We start from the raw sequence: 20,601 nt of genomic DNA on the forward strand, positions 1-20,601 counted from the left end.
TAAAACCAAGCTGGTCTTGCTGAAGTCACCCAAGGCTTTGTGATTTTTTTTTTTTTTTTTTGCTTGCTGTAGAAGAACCCAGCGTTGTTTTCTGGTGTTGTTACTGGTTGATACTGGTGTTGTTTTCACCCAGTATCCTCCCAGAGAGAGAGCAGAGAATGTTATAGCTATAATTGTGTTTGACTTGCTGCCTAGAAGGAGTCTTTAAAATCAAGATATGCTGAAGAAGAGTCTTCCTTGGATTCTGGTGATGCGTGCCCTCCAACTCCAGTTAAAGCCCTTTCTGGAGATGCTCACTGTAGGCTGTCTGACCAGAACAAAGAAGAATCTGATGAGAAACTCGCTGGGAATGAAGGACTGGGTGAGAAAGCCGCTGAGGTGCAAGGTGACGTCTCTGCAGCTGATGAGCTGCCACAGTCTCTGGAGGAAGGGAGAGCAGCAGGGACAGACGTGCCCAGCAGTCCTGGGCAACCTCGAGCTGCATCTCCAGATGCTGAAGCTGCTGAAGCAGATCAGCTGGCAAGCCTGGCTGTCACCGTTGACACCGTGTCTGTTGATGAAAATATAGTAAATGAAATGAGGGAGGAAGCAGCTGATGTGAGAGCTGACAGCAGGCTGGATGCTGGCAAAGTAAGCGACCTGCCTGCTTAGGTTTGGTTTGGTGTGGAATCTGTGGCTGTTCCCATTGCTTTGTAAGGCCCTGATTCAGGAAAGCATTTGGAGCACTTGCTCATTTTCTGTTTAGTCAGCATAAGTGCTTTCCTAATCAGCAGTGTTTTCCTATGGGGGGGGCGGGTGGGGGTGGCAATGAGTGCTCTGAATTCCCAGATTGGTTTCTTCAGTACTGAGCTAGGAAATATTCTTCTATGCATACACAAAGTGCTGTCCAAAGCAACTGACAGGCAAAAACCCTGGACTGTGACGCATGTTTCAAGTCTTAGAGGAGAAATAAGTCTCAGCTTTCAGTGCTGCCATCTGTACTAAGCAAGCAGGTTTTATAATGAAGTTCACACCAAGCTCAGCTGTCTGTACTGCTTTGTTTCTCTCCTTCTGTTGTTTCTCTCAGCTTATGTAGAGATGGGGCTAAAGTGTAAAGTGAGCTGCCAGCTGTGATGTTTACAGCCCTGCAGGAGGATGCTGAGAGGGAAGCGTGAGGTCAGGGGAAGGGCCATACCTAGGGGCTGGCTCCTGAGCTGCAGCTCATGCCCAGTACCTTTGTAGTGCTGCCTGGGAGGAGAACTGGCAGTCAGCACTGAGCTGCACCAAAGCACTCGATTGTGCAGGCTCTGGCAGGGGATGAACTGTTCTGCATCATGAGGTGCAGGGTGGGTTAACAGCCTGGACCCTGCAGCCACGATGTCAGATGCACACCTTCCAGTTCTGTTACCTGTCTTCCAGAAGTGTTAAAGTGACACCTGAAAAATGATGCCTCTCCAATCTATTTTCTTCCTGATAATTTTGGTGATTTCTCTGGTGTGTAATGTCTAAGAAATGATAAACCATACGACTGATTCTGGTAAACATGTGCGTTCCTGAAGAGCTTAAAACCAACATCTTTTCTTTTACAAATGCTCTCTTTACTTGTTTGGTTACATCTGCTGAAGTCAGCGGGACTGCATGGGTATTAAACAGTTCTGTATCGTTTCATTGTGACTGGGAACATAGGGATCTGCACTGCAAGTAGGGACAGCAAGATGCTGGATTTTTGAAGTGGAGGAAAAGGCTCTGTTCTGGTGGCTTCACAATTTACTTTGGTGTCCCAGGGGCTTCTTAGAGCTGCGGAGATCCTTGCAGAAGGAATGAGGCAGTAAGCTAGTGCCTTTATCAGGGATATTTAAAGAGCACTTCTTTGCCTTCCCCAGTCCCATCTCCTGTGTGCATCCTCCTTTCCCAGCCCTTTCCCTGTGGCATTCTGTGATTGTCTTGTGGGTTACACCCTTAGTGTCTCCTACTATGTTCGTTCACCTCAGACACTTGCTGTTTTTCTTCCTCACGGTACGCAGAGACCAGATCTGTCTTCCAGTTATCATTTGTTGTCTTTTTAGTTGGAAATGCCTAAATGAAGCTGCAGGGCTAACACATGTACATATCTCCTTTCAGCTTTCCAAAGTATCTGAGAGCAGTGAATGCATGGAGGACTTGCAGGCTTCTAACCGCCTAGACCAGGAGCTGATCCGGCATGTGGTGAGTCGCCAGGAGCTCCTTATCCTTGGGTATGGGCTTTGCATCCCTCTGGGAACACACAGCCAGCGTAAGGCTATAGCCATCTCTTGTGTCCCTAACTCATGCAGTGACCTTACTGCTCTGGCACAGATCCCCTGTGCCACCCTCTGCTTAGCTCTCTTTGGTATTCAGGAAGGCTCTTGGAATACTGAAGCACGCTTGTGCTTAGCAAATTCCTGAGCCAGCACAGGCTGTGTCAGATGAAGTGGCTTGACCAAGGACTATCTGTTTGGAGAGCAGTGCTTCAGGAGCCAGCTCTCACTCTGAAAGCCCTCTAGCTCCAGAGATGTGCTTTCCAGTTTGAAGCCAGACCCAAGTCAGGCACTCAGTAGGATTTCCAGGTCTGCCTGTGTGGTCCTGTCATGTGTATTGTCCATGGTAGGAGGCTTGTGGTAATTCTGCAGTCAGGTGTGGTGAGAGACTTGTACTGAGAAGGAATTGCAGAAAAGTGCAGGTTCATTCTGGGGGTGAGGTAATAGCTCTGGCAAAGTAGGTCACTCATAGCTGAGACTCCACTTGGATAATTGCAAAGTGGAAAATAATAAGCGATATAAAATCATGCTTTAAGGGATGAAACAGCTTTTTCTAAGGGAAATGTGTATGGCTGAGAGTCCTGGCTTCTGAAAGTTCCAGGGGGAGAACATGCAGGAGGGTAGCCCTGAGGTGAGGGGTGAAGTGCCCATCAGCATCTCTTCATCTCTGTAGGAAACTGCTGCTGCCATCTGCCAGTGGGAGCGGAGGCAGCATGGCCAGAAAATGGCTGCGAATATCATTATCTATCAGTGTTAGTATGAGCCTGTGTTGGCAAGTGGCTGCTGCATCAAACAATACCTTTTCTGGAGCTTGCTTGTGGGCATGCGTGTGTGCTCTCTCACACGCTGTGTGTGCAGCCAAGTGTGTGAACCCACAGCCTCTGCCAGTAGGGAGAATTCGGAGCGGGCAGCCCGTGGGCAACTTGCAGGAGCTGACTTCTAGGGAAAAAATATCTCAGAAGATCCCCAACAATACTGGCAATAGAGCAGTAGAGGGTTGGGGGCTATAGATGCACCGTATCACCTGTGCCTGCTGTGATCTGTGGCATGGAAGAACGCATGAGGTGGTATGGCAAGGCTCACTGCCTGTAGCAGTTCCATGATGCCCTTATGTGGAATTGCAGTTTGCTGGCATTGCAGAGAGAGTTTCCTTTGGGACCATCGGGGAGGAGAGCCTCGCTGCAGTGCAGTGCCAGTGCCCCACCTGTAATGGCTCACACCAGTAGCTCAGTAACCTGTTACCTGTGTGTGTCCCTACAGCTTGGGAAACAAAACCCAACTCACTGCTGTCATGCTGCTGCCAGGGCCATCTGACTGCACTACAGACATAATCTGTGCTTGGATGAAGGCCTCAATCTCAGCGTAGCCATCTCCTGTGTCCTACAAACCTTTCTAACTGTAGTAGCTCTAGATACTTGAACCAAACTGCTGTCAGTGGGATGATGAGTGAGGATTCCTAAGCGTGTTCAGATTTTTTTTTCTAATTTCTCAGGATCTCTCCTGGGACCAGTGAACTGATCCTATTCTTTCTTCTTCAGGACTTGGCTTTCCAGAGCCAGTTTTCTGAGCGGGTGTTGGATGTAGATGCTCTGTCTCCTGCTATGGACAAGTCCCTATGCAAGGTAAGTGCTTTATGATTAGGGACCAATCTTGGAATGGGCAGGTTAAAACACTGCATTGTGGCATACAAATAGCAGGATGAAGCTTTGGCATAAAGATTTTGAGGCAGACGGAGCACTGTGACTTCAGGGAAGGGATGAGAGCAGCAGTTCTAGCTCAGTATTGTGTTTGCAGAGATGCAGGGAGTTGCAGCCACTCCTGTGAGGAAAAACTACACAGATATCACTCTCTTGGGAAGAGGTGGTTTGTGAGTGACACGTGTGCAAGCTCACAAGTGTGTGCCTTCACTGCCCCCAGTTACACACATAGATAACTGGCTTTCCTGGGGAGTGCAGGGAAGCAGAGTCTGTTTGGCTTTTTTCCTGTTGTGTGTGTATTTGTTCTGCTTAAGAGAAAGAAAAGATGAAGAGAACTTGTGTAACAGAGCATAGTAGCAGAAAATGAAGAAATGGAGGTTACCTTCCATTGACAAAGAAACTTAATTTTAGGCATTTGCTTGCCTTGGCTGCTTTCATGCAGAGGAAACAACAGGGTCCTTCCAGTCACTCTGTGGCATATGAAGGAGGGTACATATGCACGTACACATCTGCTTCCTGTATCACGCTGGCCCCATATGTAGCTACGTTAGGGCAGTTGTGACTGAGGATTGCTGTGCCTCTTGAGATTTTTATCCTCGTCTTCTCAGCGTGTTGCCAAGTCGTCCTTCTCAGCCCCACGCTCCTATTGAGCTCTCCCAGCTATCCCCCTCCTGCACCATCTCGGCTCATCAGCGCGTTGGCTGGAAGAGCATGCTGCACAGCGAGGCAGAGGGTCAGGCTCCAGCTGGGGTTTACTCAGCCTTGCTCTGATTGTAAGTGAGTTGATCAGCTGCATTGGAGGAGACCTTGAGTGGCAAACTCACCACCTGTCCAGCAGAGAGGAGCAATCCAGTTTGTTAGGTTGTCTGGAGAATACACCTGTCCTCTTGTGCCTAATAATGAGCATAATCAGATGTGAAGGGAAAACAAAACATATGCCTGCTGTGTTCTCCCCCCTTTCCCTCTTGCTACAGCACAGTCATCGTGCATACAAATGTCTTGTTGGAGCAGACACGTTTTTGAGTTTTTTACAGCCTTGTCTTGAGGAGGGAGAGGTGGATGTGAAATGGTGCCCCCCGCAGAACTGCAGCTGCTCTTTTGTTCAAAAGACAGAGGCTATTTCAAAATGAGACTCCAGATTGTTGGAATGTGTTTATTTCCATGTAGTGAACTTGCCTTGCTTTGAATATACTGGCAAAATATTCTTTTTTTTTTATATAAAAAAGATCTCTTCAATGGCGCTACATATGCACGACATTGGAGGCTTTTGGTTAGCGTGTTTTGGCAGGAGCTGTGTTAGATTGCAGAGGCAGTGTGGGCTGCTCTCTGCTAGACTTAACTTCTCTGCTGGCAATGGGAAGGTTGCTCCTTTCACCCTTCACTTAGCAGGCATTTAAAGTGCTGGCATCCTGCTTTGCTGGCATTGTTACCATCTGAGGGTGATGGTGGCGAGGAGCTGGAAGCAGGCACAGCATTGGAGCTGTCACGTGCTGGAGACCATAGAAATCCTCCTCTCAAGGCCTCTTGGGGACTTTGCTGTACCAAGAGGAGACAGCCTATTATCTGTTATCCTGGCTTTGTATTGTGAGTGTGTGACATCTTTCCTGTGGGTCTCAGCCTGGTGTTGAGCAGGACAGAAAACCAAGCTGCCAGCAGTACTCAGTGCTTCCCAGGGTCTGCTGGTGGTCCTGGAACAACAAGAGGGTTAAGGCTCTGGGAATTTCACAGGCAGGGCTTAAAATCCAACCCTTGTTCCCTGGAGGCACGTGTTCTGTTCACCTTTCCAGATATGTCTGTATATTCCTAGAGTCTGGGATTTCTGGGGAGGGACTGCTCTGGGAAGGTATGTTGGGCAGGAATCCGGAAGAGGTCCCAGGCATGGGCTCAGCAGTGTAACCTGTAAGTCATCATCTTTATTCCCCAGAAGATCTCATTCTTTGTTTTTCTGGCTGCTTTCCTCTCACAGGCAGCAGTGACAGATCCTGTTTTGAGCCAGGTGATGTTTTCTGGGCTCCTCAATTCTCAGGAATTGAAGTCATTATTTAGGCTGGAGAGGTGGGGAGCTGCTGGGAGAGTTCTGACCAGGCTGATGTGATGGAAGGTGACAGCACTTGCAGGGAATCCTTCCGCTGTTTGCTCTGCTGAACATTTGCATAAATTACTGCTGTTTTAATTGTGTTGTTTTGGCCCTGCTCCACATTACATTCCTGCATGGCAAGGTCTGAGCTCACCTGCTATGTGTGGTCCCCTGGAATTTCTGGATGGGCCCTGGGGACCCATATGTAGTGTTCAGAAATCCCATCAGGCAGGATGGGCTGTTGGTTCTTTCTCATGTAGGACTGAGAGTTTGAGAGGGGGCCTGTTTCCCCTTCCTTGGGTGAATTACACGTGTGTGTGTGTGTGTGTGTGTGTGTGTCCTTGCTGGAGGGATAGAGGTGCCTGGTACATGGCAGGTGGGAATAGGAACAGTTGGCTATATTATATTGAAGTATTTGTTATTTTAAGTATTTCCTATTTCATAAGTAAGCCACCTGAAGTCACTCTGAGCATGTTATTGAGGGACCGGTTCAGTCAGCAGCATCCAGACTGATCTGTTGTGGAGGGGGTGGTCAGAAGTCTCTGGGTAGGTGTGACTGTATAGTATAGTGCCCATCGTGGTCTGTTTGGGAACCAGGATTCAAGGCAGGACTATTGTAATTCTGATCACAATCGATGCATAGGTTTTCTTTATGGCCATAGTACATGATTTCATGTTTGTATATGTGACATTCCTGCTTTAAAAGATTTGTCCTACATTATTCAGACAGTTTATGGTTACTTGGATATGTAAGATGACCTCTGGGGGGAAATAAACAACCAAAGCTGATGTTGAGAGTGCTGTGTGCTGGCAGAGAGTTCATCTTCTGTACTGAAAAAAACAACCCTGAGACCAATAATAGTAACACAACCTGGAGAGCTGAGCTCCCTGATGTCTCTGTGCTGATGGAGCCATTCCTCCATGTGTTCCCACGGTATCTCAGGACCTTGGTTACATGCAAGAGAGGAAATTAATGCATTCAGCTGGGCATTCTGGAATGCCCTTTGGATGCACTTTAGTCCCTGGGCTTGGTGCTTTAGACCAGAGTGCTCCTGCTTTTTGGTGGAGCCACTGTAAGGTCCTGGGAGGCTTTGATGGTAAAGGAACCAGCAAACTCCCCACTATTTGCTTTTACCTGCAGGCCCAGGAGCTGGGAGAAGAGGAAAAAGACCAAAGCAAAGCCAGTATAGATGAAGAGCAAAGCAAAAGAACAAAAGCTGCTGCGAGGTACGGTACAAACAGAACTAGAAAGGAGGCATAGACAGCTCTAGCTCCCAGTGACTTTCCTGTCTTGTCTGTCCTGCTGTGCTCAGGTCACTGTAATCTGTACAGGGAGTTCCCTGTAGAGCACTCTGAGTTCCTGCAGTGTCTCACGGAGTCTCTTCCATTCAATCTTTCTTTTCTCCCACCACCCCTTTAGTATCACCTCAGCAGATTTCAGCATTGTTTCAGCTTCTGGCTGGGAAGACAGCAGAACTGCCTGCCTTGCCCTTCCTCATGACTACCCCCAGATGTGGAGCTGGCTTTTCCATTTCCCTTATAGCTATGTGGCTTTTATCTAAGGCTGTGGAAGTCACTCTCTTGCCATGATGGTCTGTTTTCTCATTATGTTCTGCCTTGTGGCATTTAACACAGGTGAATTAGGCTCTAGCCATTGCCTGATAACAAACCTTGCAGGTTCTGGGGCCAGTCAGTGCTGGTTTGGCAGGAGAGTTTAGCTCCAAAGTGAACAGTTCAGTTCCACTTCCTTCCTTAGAGGAGTCTTAGAGCCACTTGGTCTCTGTTCGGCCAAGCACAAATGTTAAGCTATTTTGTTATCCTGCTTTGTGGACATCTCTATAACACAACAGCTCTAACCCCAGGAGCACCACAGGTTTCCCAACCTTTGGTTGCTATGAGGACTAGACTATCTAGGGGAGGTATTTTCCCCTATTTGTGGAAGCTTGTTTGAAATGACTGTAATACTGTGCTGAGCAGAGGGCTCTGTGGTCTCTAGAGCATCCTGCTCTGCCTTTGAGAGTTGTAACATGTGGCATTTATAGATGAATTGTGTCAAAACTCTTAGCCTCCACACAGAGCTACACAGCATTCTGGGGCACTGGGAATGAAGAAGCTGTTGCTTATGCCAGGAAAACCTGTGAACAGAAGAAGCTGCAGTCCATCTTAATGACTGGCTGTGTGCAATTGGGATTCACAGCTTTGTGCTTGGAGGAGATGTTCACACGAGGGTCCCTAAAAATGTGTTCTGCCCAAGGAATTCTCTTTATTACTTAGTTCCTACTTCCCAGCTATGAATCCTCTCTACTCTCTCTGCCTGTACAGCTACGTTGTGCTTGCTTAGTCTCTCTTCTCTGTGCTTCCAAGATGAAGTAGAACCATAGATGTAAACATGCCTGCCAATATATTTCCATCTCTAATTTAGAGTACAATGTGAGTGTTACTAATAGGGCTGATTTATCTTGGGGAAATTCTGTAAGGACTTGCAAAGAGAGGGAGGTAATCCTGCAAAGATATTTGACATTTTGAGGTTGACAGACAAATTATACCCTCAGCTGCCTGTTAGTCTGGCAGTGCTCGAGGTGGTGTGAATGGTTTGGAGCTTTGTTGGGGCTTTGGCAGCCCCGTATTGGACAAATGAAGCCCCTTGGCAGGCATGAGCTCGTGCTGCAGACTGCCCATCTTGAGTCAGCTGCTCATCCCATCTTCCCTCTGTCTTTGTCTACTTGGAGCAATCACTAGAATCTAATCTATGCTAATCTGATATTCTGTTACCTTTTTTGTGCTGCAAAGTGAGAGGGATCAAAGTGGTTGTGAAGCATCAGAGCAGAAGTGTGTTGCTTTAGAAAATGCCAATCAAGAAGAGGCTGTGGCCCTGCAGCTGGAGGAGGAATTGCCGGATAGCCTAATCGATCTGGAAGAACTTGCTGCCCTGCAAAAAGAGTAAGGGCTTCATTTAAGTCCCTAGTGTTGTATGCATAACAGCTTTTGTCCTTTTTTTTTTTTTTTCTCCTGTGCTCCCCTTTATTTGAAGTTACTGCGTGAGGCTGGCACGCTAGTTGATGCAGTTTAGTGGGCACAGCAGAGCTTGAGAGCATCTCAGCATGCAAATCCAAGCAGCTGTTCTCCTGGCAAGAGTGCCGAGGTAACAGTCTGTCCTGCGGAGGGTGAGAACAGCAGCTCAGCCCTTGGGGTCTGTGGCACAGGACTCTGTGGTATGGAAAAAGATCTGTTTGCTTTGTACTTGGAAAAGCCTCCTTCCCAGCATCACTAATGAGGCTAAGCATTTACACACCTAAGATAAACAGTTTTCCACAGCAGTTTGCTTGCTGAGTAGTACTGAGATTGGAAGGAGGGAGGGGAAAAAATCCTCCCACTTTTAGAGTCACTGGGAACGCTGGTTGGTTTGGGATAATGAGGTCAGAGCAGAAGATGGGAGAACTCAGTTTCTCTGCAAAAGCCAGTGGTCTGTCACAGTACTAAATTGGTGGAGTTTGCTGATAGGTACCTGCAGTTTCACTGCAATGAAAGTTCTCAGTAGAGGTGAACATGCTGACTTTGCTTTCTGTGTCAAATGACAGATCAGCAGAAGTAATTGGAAAAAATAGGCAATGCATCTATCAAGACAAAGTGGTGGAGTAGCAATCTTTGGTTTGAAGACAAGTATCTCCTTTTTTTTTTTAAATTTGAAATTGTGTAAATGTGCATGTGTTGGTTGGATAGTTATTTAAACAAAAATTTGGGCAAAAAGAACAGTTTTAGGTGCTAGTACTTAAGGTGCTTTGCAGAGCAGCCTGATAAATGACACCTCCTGTAGGCATCTGTGCAGTTGGCCCGGAGCATGTAGTGAAACAGGATTTTTTCCAGGACCCTACTACCCTTTCCTCTCTCTCTGCTCTTTTGCTAATGGCTGCACAAGTAACCTTTTCTCTCTGACTCAAGGTTATATTACTAGAGCTGCTATTTCCCTGATTCCAGGCAAGACAGAGATCTCTGCCTTATGCTAGCAGTCTCGGGGCACGATGAGAAGACCTTGCTGCTTCAGCTTTCACTAGCACAGAATAAGAATTTTGTCCTTAGACTAATCTTCATTTCTCCCTCTTCCCTTTCAGCCTCTTTCAGACCTTATAGTTTTGCTACTCTATGTCTGAAAAAAAAAAAAGAAACTTAATTAGAAACAGATTGGTTTTGAATTTTTGGAGAGCTTAGGGCTTTCTGTTGCCTAGGGCTGGCAAACTCCCAGCACACTTTAGATTGCAATTGCAGAAAAATACCTGGCCCATTAGAAACGTATTGCCAATCCCTAGGTTAGAAGCTGGTGCTGATTGCATCTGCTTTTATGGTCCTAGGTAGGATTTCATAGCTGCTAGATCCTTTGTGAGGTGAGTTTCCCTCACGAGGTGAGCTGTAGCAGGTCCAAATAAGAGTCGTTCAGGATCTAAGTTCTGTTAGGATTATGTCTAATTTATCAGTCAGAGTTTAGAAGTCAATGAGAGTTGCAGTCAGTGGTTCCTGGGCGCATCCCCAGGCTGTTATCTGAGATAAAGTGCTGCTTGAAGCTTGGAGGATGAGCTGTTGTTCCTCAATAGCCTTGTAAAAAATGCTTTCCTGTGTCTGCAGCACAGGAATGTTCAGGATGTAAGGCTGGTGAGTTTGGCTGGCAAGCATGGGAATGGATTTGTTTTTCAGGCATGTTGTAGGGAACTGTGACAGCATGAGTTCTGTACCAAGTTTGTCTTCTACATGTGTGCCCTTCACCTGCCTCCACTGCTGTTCCTCACCTCCTGTGAGCAAAACAGCAAGAGCTCCACAGCAGCAAATAAAAAAAAAAAGAAAAAAAGTGGCTGCAATCCAGTGGAGATTCTGCATTTCCTTTCCCTTCATAGAGAGGAAAGCTTGTGGAGTAGGTGGCTTTGAGATTTTTGGTTTGGAGGTGATGCTGTGTGTGGGAACGCTGCTCATTCCCACTGTGTTACTCAGTTCTCTCACCCTTTTGCCAAAGGAGCTTTTTCTTTTTGATAGGCAACCTGAGAAAGAAATAAAACAAGAGCAGTCCTTGACCCAGACTAGTGAAGAATCCCTGGAGGGAATAGCCAAGGAGCTGGAGAACGAGGTCGAACAAGACAAAACACGCTTACTGCAAGCAAAGAAGGAGAAAATCCAGCAATTCCAAGAGGAAATGAGGCTACGGGAGGAGGAAGAAACTCAGAAGCTTTATGAGCAAAAAGAAAAATCCCTCAGGTACTCTTTTGTTTTTCCTATTTCTCCTCCTGAGTCTTTCCCAGGTGTGATTCATTGCTGGTGGCAGCAAGTTTGTGCTGTGTTATGGGCCACCGTGAAACAGGAGCTGCTTTGTGGAGCTGTGGGTGAAGGAGGCAAGAATAGAGCTCTTGAGGTGAAAAGGAGCACGGGGCTCCATCCTGACAGTGATAATAGGAATCTGCACATCCTGAAATGGGTAGTGGTCTGCTCTCAGTGCTGCAAATGCTCAAAGCAGAGTGCAGTCTGCCTGAGGAAAGCTTTCTCCCTCGTACAGGCAAGAGAGCATCTTCCTTGTGTCCTGTCAGAAGAGCTATGATTCGATATACATGCAACTTTCATAGAGCTGTGAACTTGTCTCTTATTGTTAACCTGGGAAAAGTTTCTAGTTCACTGCTTGGAGCTTTACCACCTGGCAGACTTTCAAATCTTGGTCTAAGTGGTAGTAATAGGGCTGGAAATTGGGGCATTAGAGAAGATGAGGTTACCCCAGAGGAACTATTTGAAGCTCTGGTACTGCATGTATTACAGGAGGACTTCCAAACAAGACTTTAAGGAATAGGGCATGGATTTCTACGTGCAAAACCCAGCCAATGCAAGAAGATCTAATGGCAACCCAGGGAGCAGAACAGCAATAGGAGTGGTGTCCTCTGTTCTGGGGGACTTTTCTCTCAAAACCTGTATTATAGACATCAGGGCCATCCCAGATAAGCTCTTATCAGCACACAGGCAGCCAGAATAGGTTGCCTTGATATGAAGCACTGTGGGAATGCTGCCTTCGGTGCAAAAGAGGACAAAAACTGTACCTGAAGGGAGAAATGTCTAAGCAGTGGGAAAAAGGGTGTTGTGCAAAAGCATGAAGCTTTATACTAATGCATCCAGCTACCTTGGCTGGGAATCTGCCTTCATTTCATAGAGCTGATTTTTACATACCTGGGGAAAAAAGTGCCACCTATGATGACAATGTAGTGAGCCTTTAAAATACACCACGGGAGCTTGCTGCTCAGGGGCTGTGTCTCCTCTACCAGCAGCCAGACTGTGAAGGTATGGAAGGGAATTAACTGTCTGGAACCTTGGGAATGCATTTCTCAGGCAGGTGCAGTGAGTGGGAGCTGATATGTATGCCTTGGGGATGTGGTTTGAAGACATTAGAGCTTCCTGAACCTTTTATTATTTTTTTTTTCCCCTCTTTTTTTTCTTCCTCCTGGCTGCTCGTCTCTCAGGACACTGAAAGAGGATTTGGCAAAGGTTTGTGAGGAGGAAGAATTACGTGTGAGAAAGGAGGAAACTGAAAGACTCTCAAGGCTACGAGCCGCCATCACCTCTGAGACTGAGGCAGAGAAGGAGAAGATCAGGTGAAAAGTTTTGCCACAACAAGCAGGAAGCTGCCATCCCTAGGGACATAAACTGTGGGTTTGAGTGGGAAGCATCTTGCATGCCATCAGCATCCACTTGAGGTGTTCTAGCCAGCCTGAGCTTCCCGTAGCTGCTGCCTGCTGCCTTGCCTTGTTAGAAAGCTAGGAACCATGAGGACCCAACTATGATGCTGTTTGTTGTTTATTTCCAAGGCCTTTGCTGATTCACTTGTTCAAATTGTACATTGGCTCTCAACTTCTTCTGGAGTTTTCATGTCTGATCTTCTCTTAGCTCTGGTTCCTAAATGGAGCCCAATGTTAAAGTACCAAATTCTGACTGGCTCCTCTACTCTTGTTGTAACCCTACCAGGGCAGAGCAAGAGCTGGCATTGCAAAAACTAAGAGAAGAATGGGAGTCTTTGCAGGTAATGGAGAAGGAGAACATGGAGAGGAAGAAGCTGCTTGCTTTGGAGAAAATGAAGCTGGAAATGGAGGAAGCTCAACAGAAAGAAACAATCAGGCTAGAAAAAGAGAAGGAACAATTCCTAAGGGAGCTTAAGGAGAGATTAGAAATGGAAAAGAAAAAGGTGAGACTCATTTGTTACCAACTAGAGCCAGACCCTTGCTGTTTATGCTGACTTGGCTTGCACTGCAATGCTAAAGTTAAATAAGATTAAGTAACACCTGCATGTGCTTTGATAATGACTCCGTTAAAACGCAAGGGAAAGATGTTTGCCATGCTGGTTTGTGACTGGGCTGGGGAGTGCTCCCCTTGTTTTGTTACAGAAGGGATTAAATAGTTATTTGAGTGGCTACATTGCTTCTGAAGGGAAAAAAAATATTATTTTTCTTGGCCAAGTGAAAGCAAACCTTATCAGGCTAGAATACCTCTTGGGTGTTGCTTTCGCACTCTGGGAGGCTTGAGGTTCTTGAATAGAGCAGCTGATAGTCCTTCCGTGGGATGGCATGTCTGAGATCCACTGATATCTTCTGGAAGGGAAAACATCCAGAGAGTATACTGCGTATTAATTGTTTTGAAAGGGATTCACTGTGCTTTTGATGCTTGTGGATAGAAGTTAATTGCGACTGCACCTTGTGTGGCATGTCCCTATAAATGAAGGATTGTCAGCAGACTGTTTGGCTTGTGTTCCTGTAGGCTGCAGAGGAGCTAGAGAAACAGTTTGCAACTGAACTCCAGCAGTTGAAATCTGCAGCAGAAGAGAAGCATCGAAAGGTAAAAGATGGTGTCTCCAGAATGTAAATTGCTTTTTTGTTCCACTCTATTTCCAGGAGTGGGCGGGATGGGTGGCATTCATTTTTTTTCTACTTCCTAAACATGGTTCTGGTCCGGCTCAGTATTTGGGCATGTTCCAAGTTAGAGGGTGGTGGGACTGTACACATTGATCTTTGCCATGCTTCTTGATCTCTGTAGGAGGACACTAGAGAGATCTTGTCAGAAGGGTGACAAGTCTCTGTGGGTGGTTTTCATGGCAGGTCACTTCTAGCCTGCAAACCCAGATAGCGGAGGCACAGAGGAGTCAGGAGGCTTGGTTGCGTGAAGACTTGCAGAGAGCAGAGGAGAAAGTGCAGCAGAAAGCATACCAAGTAGCAGAATATGAACGTGAGGCAAGTATTCATCTTGGATGCTGAGAGTTCTTTGTCCTCCATTGATGTTTGGTGAGGTCTGAGATGCAGAGTCCCCTGCCCAGGGGTGACAGTGGTGCGCACCGGGGAAGGGACACTCCTGCAGCATCTCCTTTCGCAGAGTGCTTGTTTGCTGCTATCTAGGCTGTGGCCTGATCCCACTTGCAAGGTTCTCAGCCCTTCTGTTCGTGTGGGAAGCTGCTCTCTTGGGGAGCCAGTGCAGTGATTCAGTGAAGCCTCTTTGTGTCATCATTGCAGCTCAGTGAGCTTATGAGTGAGAAACGCCATGAAGTGGAAAAAGACCATGAGAGGAAAATGGAGAGGATGAAGGAGGAGCACCAGGAGGTCCTAGCAAGGATTCAGGATCAGTATGAAGAGGAGGTACTTCTGGGGAAGGGTAATGGACTGGGAGATCACTGTTGGTCAGCTGGACTGTACCTGGGCTGGCACTGCTGCTTGCCAGCGCTGCTTATCTCTGCCACTCCTAGAACTGGGACATCTCATTTGTGTTAGTGGTTTTGCTGCTGTGTAACCTGTGTGAGGCTCAGCTTATGAGGTTAACCTGTCAAAGCATTCTGCAAGCAGCTTCCACGTGCATTTGTGGACTTCTGTATTAGAGAAGCTTTTTAATGGTTTTTTAGTTGCCTGTTCTGAAAAGCTTCCTGTCACACAGTCAGCAGTGTGTGACAAAGCCCTAGACTATCATGGTCATTTCTTCTTTCCTGAGCCATCTTCATAACGATATTGTGCCTATAAGCAGCAGGCTTTAATCTTGCTGAAATTGTTATTTGGTAAGGACATGTTGTGTGATGAGCTGGTTATACAGAGCGTGTGTCCTCTGTGTTCATGGCTTGCTGAAGAGCTTTGCTCAGCCGCCTTTTCTTGTTTGTATTCTGTGACAGGAAAGAAAGCAAAGAGCAGAGCTGTTTGAAGGCCTGCGAGGTGAGATGGCACGCCTCCGACAGCTTCATGAAGTGGAGGTGAAAACTCTGCAGGCAGAGCTGGATGAACGTCTGGCCGCATTGCAGCACAGGCATGGGGAGAAGGTGAGGAGAGCACTGCTTGGCAGTTCGGGACTTGGCTGCTTTGGCCTGGGTCCTGTGACACCTCCGTGCACCTGCCACCCTCTGTAGCCAACAGAAATACAAGTGGCAGATCATTCTCTCCTGGTATTTTTTGCTAATAGCTCTGGTGGCAGAGCTCTGCCTGGTGGGTGAGGAGCTTGTGCCATTCACTCTTTAAGTTGACATCTCTGTGCAGCAAAGAAGACTCCAGGATTCAGAAAATGAGCTTGAAATACGTGCAAAGAACATTAAAGCAAGATCAATGCAGCTCCTTAGCCAGGTGAGTCAGCTGTGTTGGACTTGAGACATTTCCTTACCTGAGCTGCTCCCCAGCTGCTTCCTCATGGGTTGTATCTGCCACCCAAGTTACCAGGTTTCAAGATAAAAACTTTTGTCGTGAGGGCTGAGTGTTCTTAGTAGCACAGTCTCACAGTTAGTGGTATTTGTGGTGAAAGTCAGTGCCTTGGGAGTTCTCCTCTGTTTTGGGAGGCAGTATGTGAGTCCTGTCACTTACAGGATGGGATGAAGCAAAACGGAGAACAGTGTTCAGGTAATCTTGAATTATCTTGAGAATTAGGCCTGACCTCTGTATTTCAAGTGTTGTTGAGCATCAGCAGTCTCCTCTACTGGTATCTCTGTGTTCTGATAGTCACCTGCTTTTTTTGCTGTGTCTAGGAGGAGTCCCTGAGAAGGAAAAAGCAGCAGCTGCTAGATGAAGACAAACGGACTGAGCGAGAAAGAGATGTATGCATGCCTTGGCTCTGGAAAGGATCTGTGCTGCTTTGGTTTTGGGGAGGGGGAGGGGAACGCACTAGATAGAACCATGGCTTAAAAAATGAAAGCTATGTTGTTTTCTAAACTGTGAGTTTGCAAATTCCTTCCTGCCCCTTTGGCTTGACCTGGAGAGTCTTCCTGCTGGGAGTTTGGTTAGCTCAGAGGTATTTCCCAAAAAGAGCAGGCAGTCTTGTTCCCTTAGGATTGATGTGTGATGTGTGTTTGTAGCTCTGGGACCTTCCATGAACTGTGAGCCAGATAGCAAAAATCTCTTGCAGGCAATGTGCATTCGCTCCACTGTCAGGGAAGCCTGAGAGATTTTTTTTGTTTGTTGCTAGGAAGCTGCTTTAACTTCTCAACTCCGTCTAGAGGAGAATCGGAAGGAGCACGCCAACCTTCTTGAGTCCATCTGGCAACTGCGTAAGGCTCTTGAAGAGCTCCAGGATCAGAAAGCTGAGCTGGAGGCCCAGGTGGACTTGTTGCAGACTCGAAGCCAGAGGCTGCAGAAACGTATCAGGTGTGTGTATATGTGTGAGAGATTTCCTCTAGTGCTCAAAATCTACCTGGTTACTGGTGTTGTCTGGAGCTGTTGCACAAGCAGTTCAGCTGTGTCTAAGAGCAGTGGCAGTAGGTTGTCTTAATGGTAGTTGTCAAACTGCTTTGCTAGTGGCTGATGTACCCCAGCCCTGGATATAGAAGTCTGTATCTGCAAACTGCTATATGAAGTCTCTTATTTGTATTTATTCCTGTATGTGGGAAACTGTATGAGACAGCAGCTGTAAGCTGTTGTGAATCCTTGTCGTCAGCATGTTTGTGTTCCCGCTTGTCTTTCATGTCTGGCCCTTTCCTTTCTGGAATCTGGAGGTTGCTTTGGACACTTGCTGGTAGTTTACTGGGCTAGGAGGACCTGCAGTCTAATGAATTGCTGCCATTGTTGCCTTTTCATGTGGCAGTGAGCTTGAGGCAGCTGTCAGGAGCAAGCAGGAGACTTTGAAAGAATTGGAGGCAGAAGAAAGTGCGGAGTCTCCCAGAAGGAAAGCTGAGCTCCATGTTGAAGACCTGAGAGAAACTATTCATGCTGTGAGTAGAGCTGTTTGCAAAGGCATTTGCCTTGTGAGATCTGAGGCTGTAACTTTGTGAAAATTCCAGCCTTGGCTCTTTCTGCCTAAGCTTGTTTCAGATGCATTGATGCATTCTTCTTTGCCGGAAGACATCAATGTTTTGTACTCCTTGTTGCTTTCTGCCTATTATTAGGGGAAGAGGAGTGTGGGATGCCTGAGTGCCCTTGAAGTCAAAAGCAGGACTTGAGTCGGAGATGGAAACGTCTCTTACTTAAAATAGCACATAAAAAAATATCCCCAGCATTAGTCTTGGATCAGGGCAATAATACAGTGATGTCATCCAGACATCCATTTTTGCCCCTAATTTGATTCTAATGGGGTCCTAGGGTTCCATTTTCTTGTGCATATCTATCAGTTTTTGAAATGTTTCCACTCTTCAGCATTCATCCAGAGAGCCTGCTTCCCCGCCTTCTCAAAGCCATGAAGACAGCAACTTCCAATTTGATCAGTGAGTATCTGTATACCAGCTACTTCAGAAAATGTGATTCTCTTGGTTGTTTTTTTTTTCCCTTGGGTTTTAGAAGCAGATGTTTTTGCTTGAGTTTTATATGCATTGCACATACAGTTTATTTTGGGGAGCGATCTGCATGAGGCTTACTGGATGGAAAGGCCAGCACAAAAAGCCAGAATTGTACCTGTTTCTTATAGAGTCAAAAGTTACATCTCTGCTGAAGGAATCTCCATCAGAAAAGCCAAGGAATTCCTGGTGCGTCAGACCCATTCCATGAGGAAAAGACACACAGCACTGAAAGCTGCAAAGCAGCAGTGGCACCAAGATGTGCAGAAAGCACAGGAGGTGGTGCAAGATCCAGACAACTCCCAGCTCCTGGAGGGAATGCGCAAGAACCTGGAAGAGGTGAGTCACTGAGCACTGGCAGGCATCCATCCCATCAGCAGGGACAAGTTCACAGTTGTAGCTCTGTAGCAGCCTCACTCTTGCTTGAAAACTGATCCCTGAGTACTTGTCAGTTCTGCTGATACATCAACCAAAGACAGGGAAAAGGTCTTCATTTCCTTCATTGACAGAGCACTCCTATTTGCAGATCCTTGCTGCAAAGCTGTTGACTCTGCAGGATTAGGAAGTGACACCCCTATTTCCTTGGAGCGATGTTGCCTTAGCCTTGTTCTTTCCCTTCTGCACATTCCTTTTTGTTGCTCTGTAGGACTTGGGAGCAGTTTTAATCCAGCAGCATGATTTCTTGTGCCAAGTAGAAATGAGATGGTGAAAATCACCGTGACCACTAAAGTAGATAATTTCCTGTTGTTCTTGGGTAATTTTCCTCCTTGGCATTGCTGTTTGATCCACTGCAGGAAGCCAAGCAGCTGGACAAGATGAAGTCGGCTATGCGGAAAGGACAGGTGCTGCTGAAGAAGAAGGAAGAGAAGCTAAGCCAGCTGGAGTCCTCCCTGCTGGAGGAGGTAAGCACAAGCATCCTGCTTGGACCTGCCCAGCTGCGCTCCCAGTTTGCAGAGCTGTTGGCCTCCTCCCACAGGCAGGAGTCTCTGCAGAGCTCTTGGCGGAGTTGTGCTTTGAGAGCAGAGTGATGGGTCTGTGAGAAGAGTGGGAGAGAGTAGGCGAGACAAAGAGCTGGAGAGAATGACTATGGTGCACATGATTCACCGGGTCTGAGGTTTGAGATGGAGAGTTTGTCCCATGATTGCAGCTTGCCAGTCAAGGCTACTGGCATCAGGGTTTGAGTTGGTTGGAAAAAAATCTGCTAAATGAGCCCTCAAAGCTTCTTAGATCAGAAGCAAATCCATGTTGACGCTGATATGCAGATTACAATATAAACTGAACTCTTAACTAGAATTGTTAGGTATTCTATACAAGGTCTGTAACTTGGGCAAGATGGCAAGTATTTCCCTTTGCTGGTGACATCTGAACTCGGCATTAAGCATATGACCCAGAAAGCAACCTGAAAAATCTGCATGATTTTTGCCTAGAGAGAAGGAGTGCAGGTCACCTCATGTGAGGTAGAATCCACTTTATTTTCCTGTTCAGGACAGACCTTGGAATGTGTCCAGCTCTGCTTGTGAGCATGTGGCCTTAGAGCAGCAGTGTAGATGTGAATGCAGAAGACTTCTGGTGGTCAAGCACTTTCTGTTGGTGCAAAGAGATGACCCAGCCATGCAAGAACTATAAGGCATATTTGATGCACAGAACATCTTGACTTCGGCGTGGAAGGGCTGCTTCATGCCGCTGTTAAACTTGGCCTCCAGTGAATGCACGTGCTTTTTTCAGAGACCACACAGTCTCTTTACTTTTCAAATATTGCTGTTGGAGTCTCAAGACTCTATTTTCACCTGTTCCGTGCATGACCATGCAGTCCTGCCTGTGTAGATGAGCTGTAAGCAGTGTCCAATGGCTTTGCTGTTGCAGAGACAGAAAGCAGGCTTTATTTGCAATGTTTCCCTTATCAGCTTTCAGATGAAGATACACTAAAGAGTGTTGCATGCAAGAAGATGGTTACCTTTGATCTCAGCAGCTCTGAGGACACAAACAGTATATCCAGTGCAAACATACATCTGCCAAAGTGTAAGTTTCTGACTGGTTTGATACTCTGTGCTCAGTGCTTTTGGCAGTCTGACTTTCCCTTTTGCCTCCCAGTTGTATCTAAGGCTATTCCTGTTTGTACTCATTTGAGTCTAAAGCAGCCTTGCTATTTATGACTGAGGCTGCTCTGTATATAACATTTTGCTTGAAAAACTTATTTCCTGCCTGAAGTGGTGTGTGAGAGGGATGGAATCTGTGCATGAACTTGCCTCTTAAATCTACCCTTATTTTTACTGTGGAGTGTAAAACATGGCTTCAGCTATTCCTTCTCTGCTGCTATGGAGCTGTCATGCTCTGTCAGTGTCCAGGCTTCCTCCTCACATCTGTCAGGAGAAGTTGGTGCAGTTTCCCATGTCTGCTGCTTGTGCTATTTGCCTTCTGTTTCTTTCAAATTAATTTTTGTCTCTGGTGCTCTGTGCCTCACTGAGCAGAGACTGATCAAACTCAGCTCACTGTGGCACAGCACAAAGTGAGTCTCCTGATAAGGAGACGGTATCTCCCTCACCTTTCCAGTGATCTTTTTTCCCTTCTCTCCTCTGCTAGCTGACCTGAGAACAGAGGTACAGATCGCCCTACAGCAGGACAAGATCCAGTACTTGACAAACTCTGTGCAGCACATCACCCACGAACTGAATGGGGTCCTTGGTGTTCTGAGTTCTCTGAACACCCTTCAGCCCCCGCTCTTCACTTCAACACAGGTGCCTCTGCAGGTTCCCTGTGACAGCATTCCTCTTTCTACGTATTCCACCTTGGCAGGATTGCAGACAGGTGCCTCCTCGAGGCCCACTGCTGGGGTGTCTGTGC

The 20,601-nt window shown here is 46.8% G+C and overlaps 1 protein-coding gene across 1 annotated transcript in view; it reads left to right on the top strand.

Annotated features, from left to right (window-relative positions):
* The window catches only part of CEP164 (centrosomal protein 164), a 36,390-nt gene that overhangs the window by 11,509 nt on the left and 4,280 nt on the right, over positions 1-20,601 (top strand). The window contains 21 exon segments of the mRNA XM_031556846.1: positions 196-630; positions 2,101-2,184; positions 3,794-3,877; positions 7,171-7,256; positions 8,820-8,969; positions 11,049-11,267; positions 12,509-12,640; positions 13,011-13,227; positions 13,797-13,874; positions 14,135-14,266; positions 14,543-14,665; positions 15,187-15,330; positions 15,545-15,628; positions 16,024-16,092; positions 16,461-16,639; positions 17,076-17,202; positions 17,624-17,691; positions 17,892-18,099; positions 18,555-18,662; positions 19,665-19,779; positions 20,341-20,597. Coding sequence (XP_031412706.1) covers positions 196-630; positions 2,101-2,184; positions 3,794-3,877; positions 7,171-7,256; positions 8,820-8,969; positions 11,049-11,267; positions 12,509-12,640; positions 13,011-13,227; positions 13,797-13,874; positions 14,135-14,266; positions 14,543-14,665; positions 15,187-15,330; positions 15,545-15,628; positions 16,024-16,092; positions 16,461-16,639; positions 17,076-17,202; positions 17,624-17,691; positions 17,892-18,099; positions 18,555-18,662; positions 19,665-19,779; positions 20,341-20,597 — 3,099 coding nt within the window.

Source organism: Meleagris gallopavo, chromosome 26, assembly GCF_000146605.3.
Source record: "Meleagris gallopavo isolate NT-WF06-2002-E0010 breed Aviagen turkey brand Nicholas breeding stock chromosome 26, Turkey_5.1, whole genome shotgun sequence".
Taxonomy (NCBI): domain Eukaryota; kingdom Metazoa; phylum Chordata; class Aves; order Galliformes; family Phasianidae; genus Meleagris; species Meleagris gallopavo.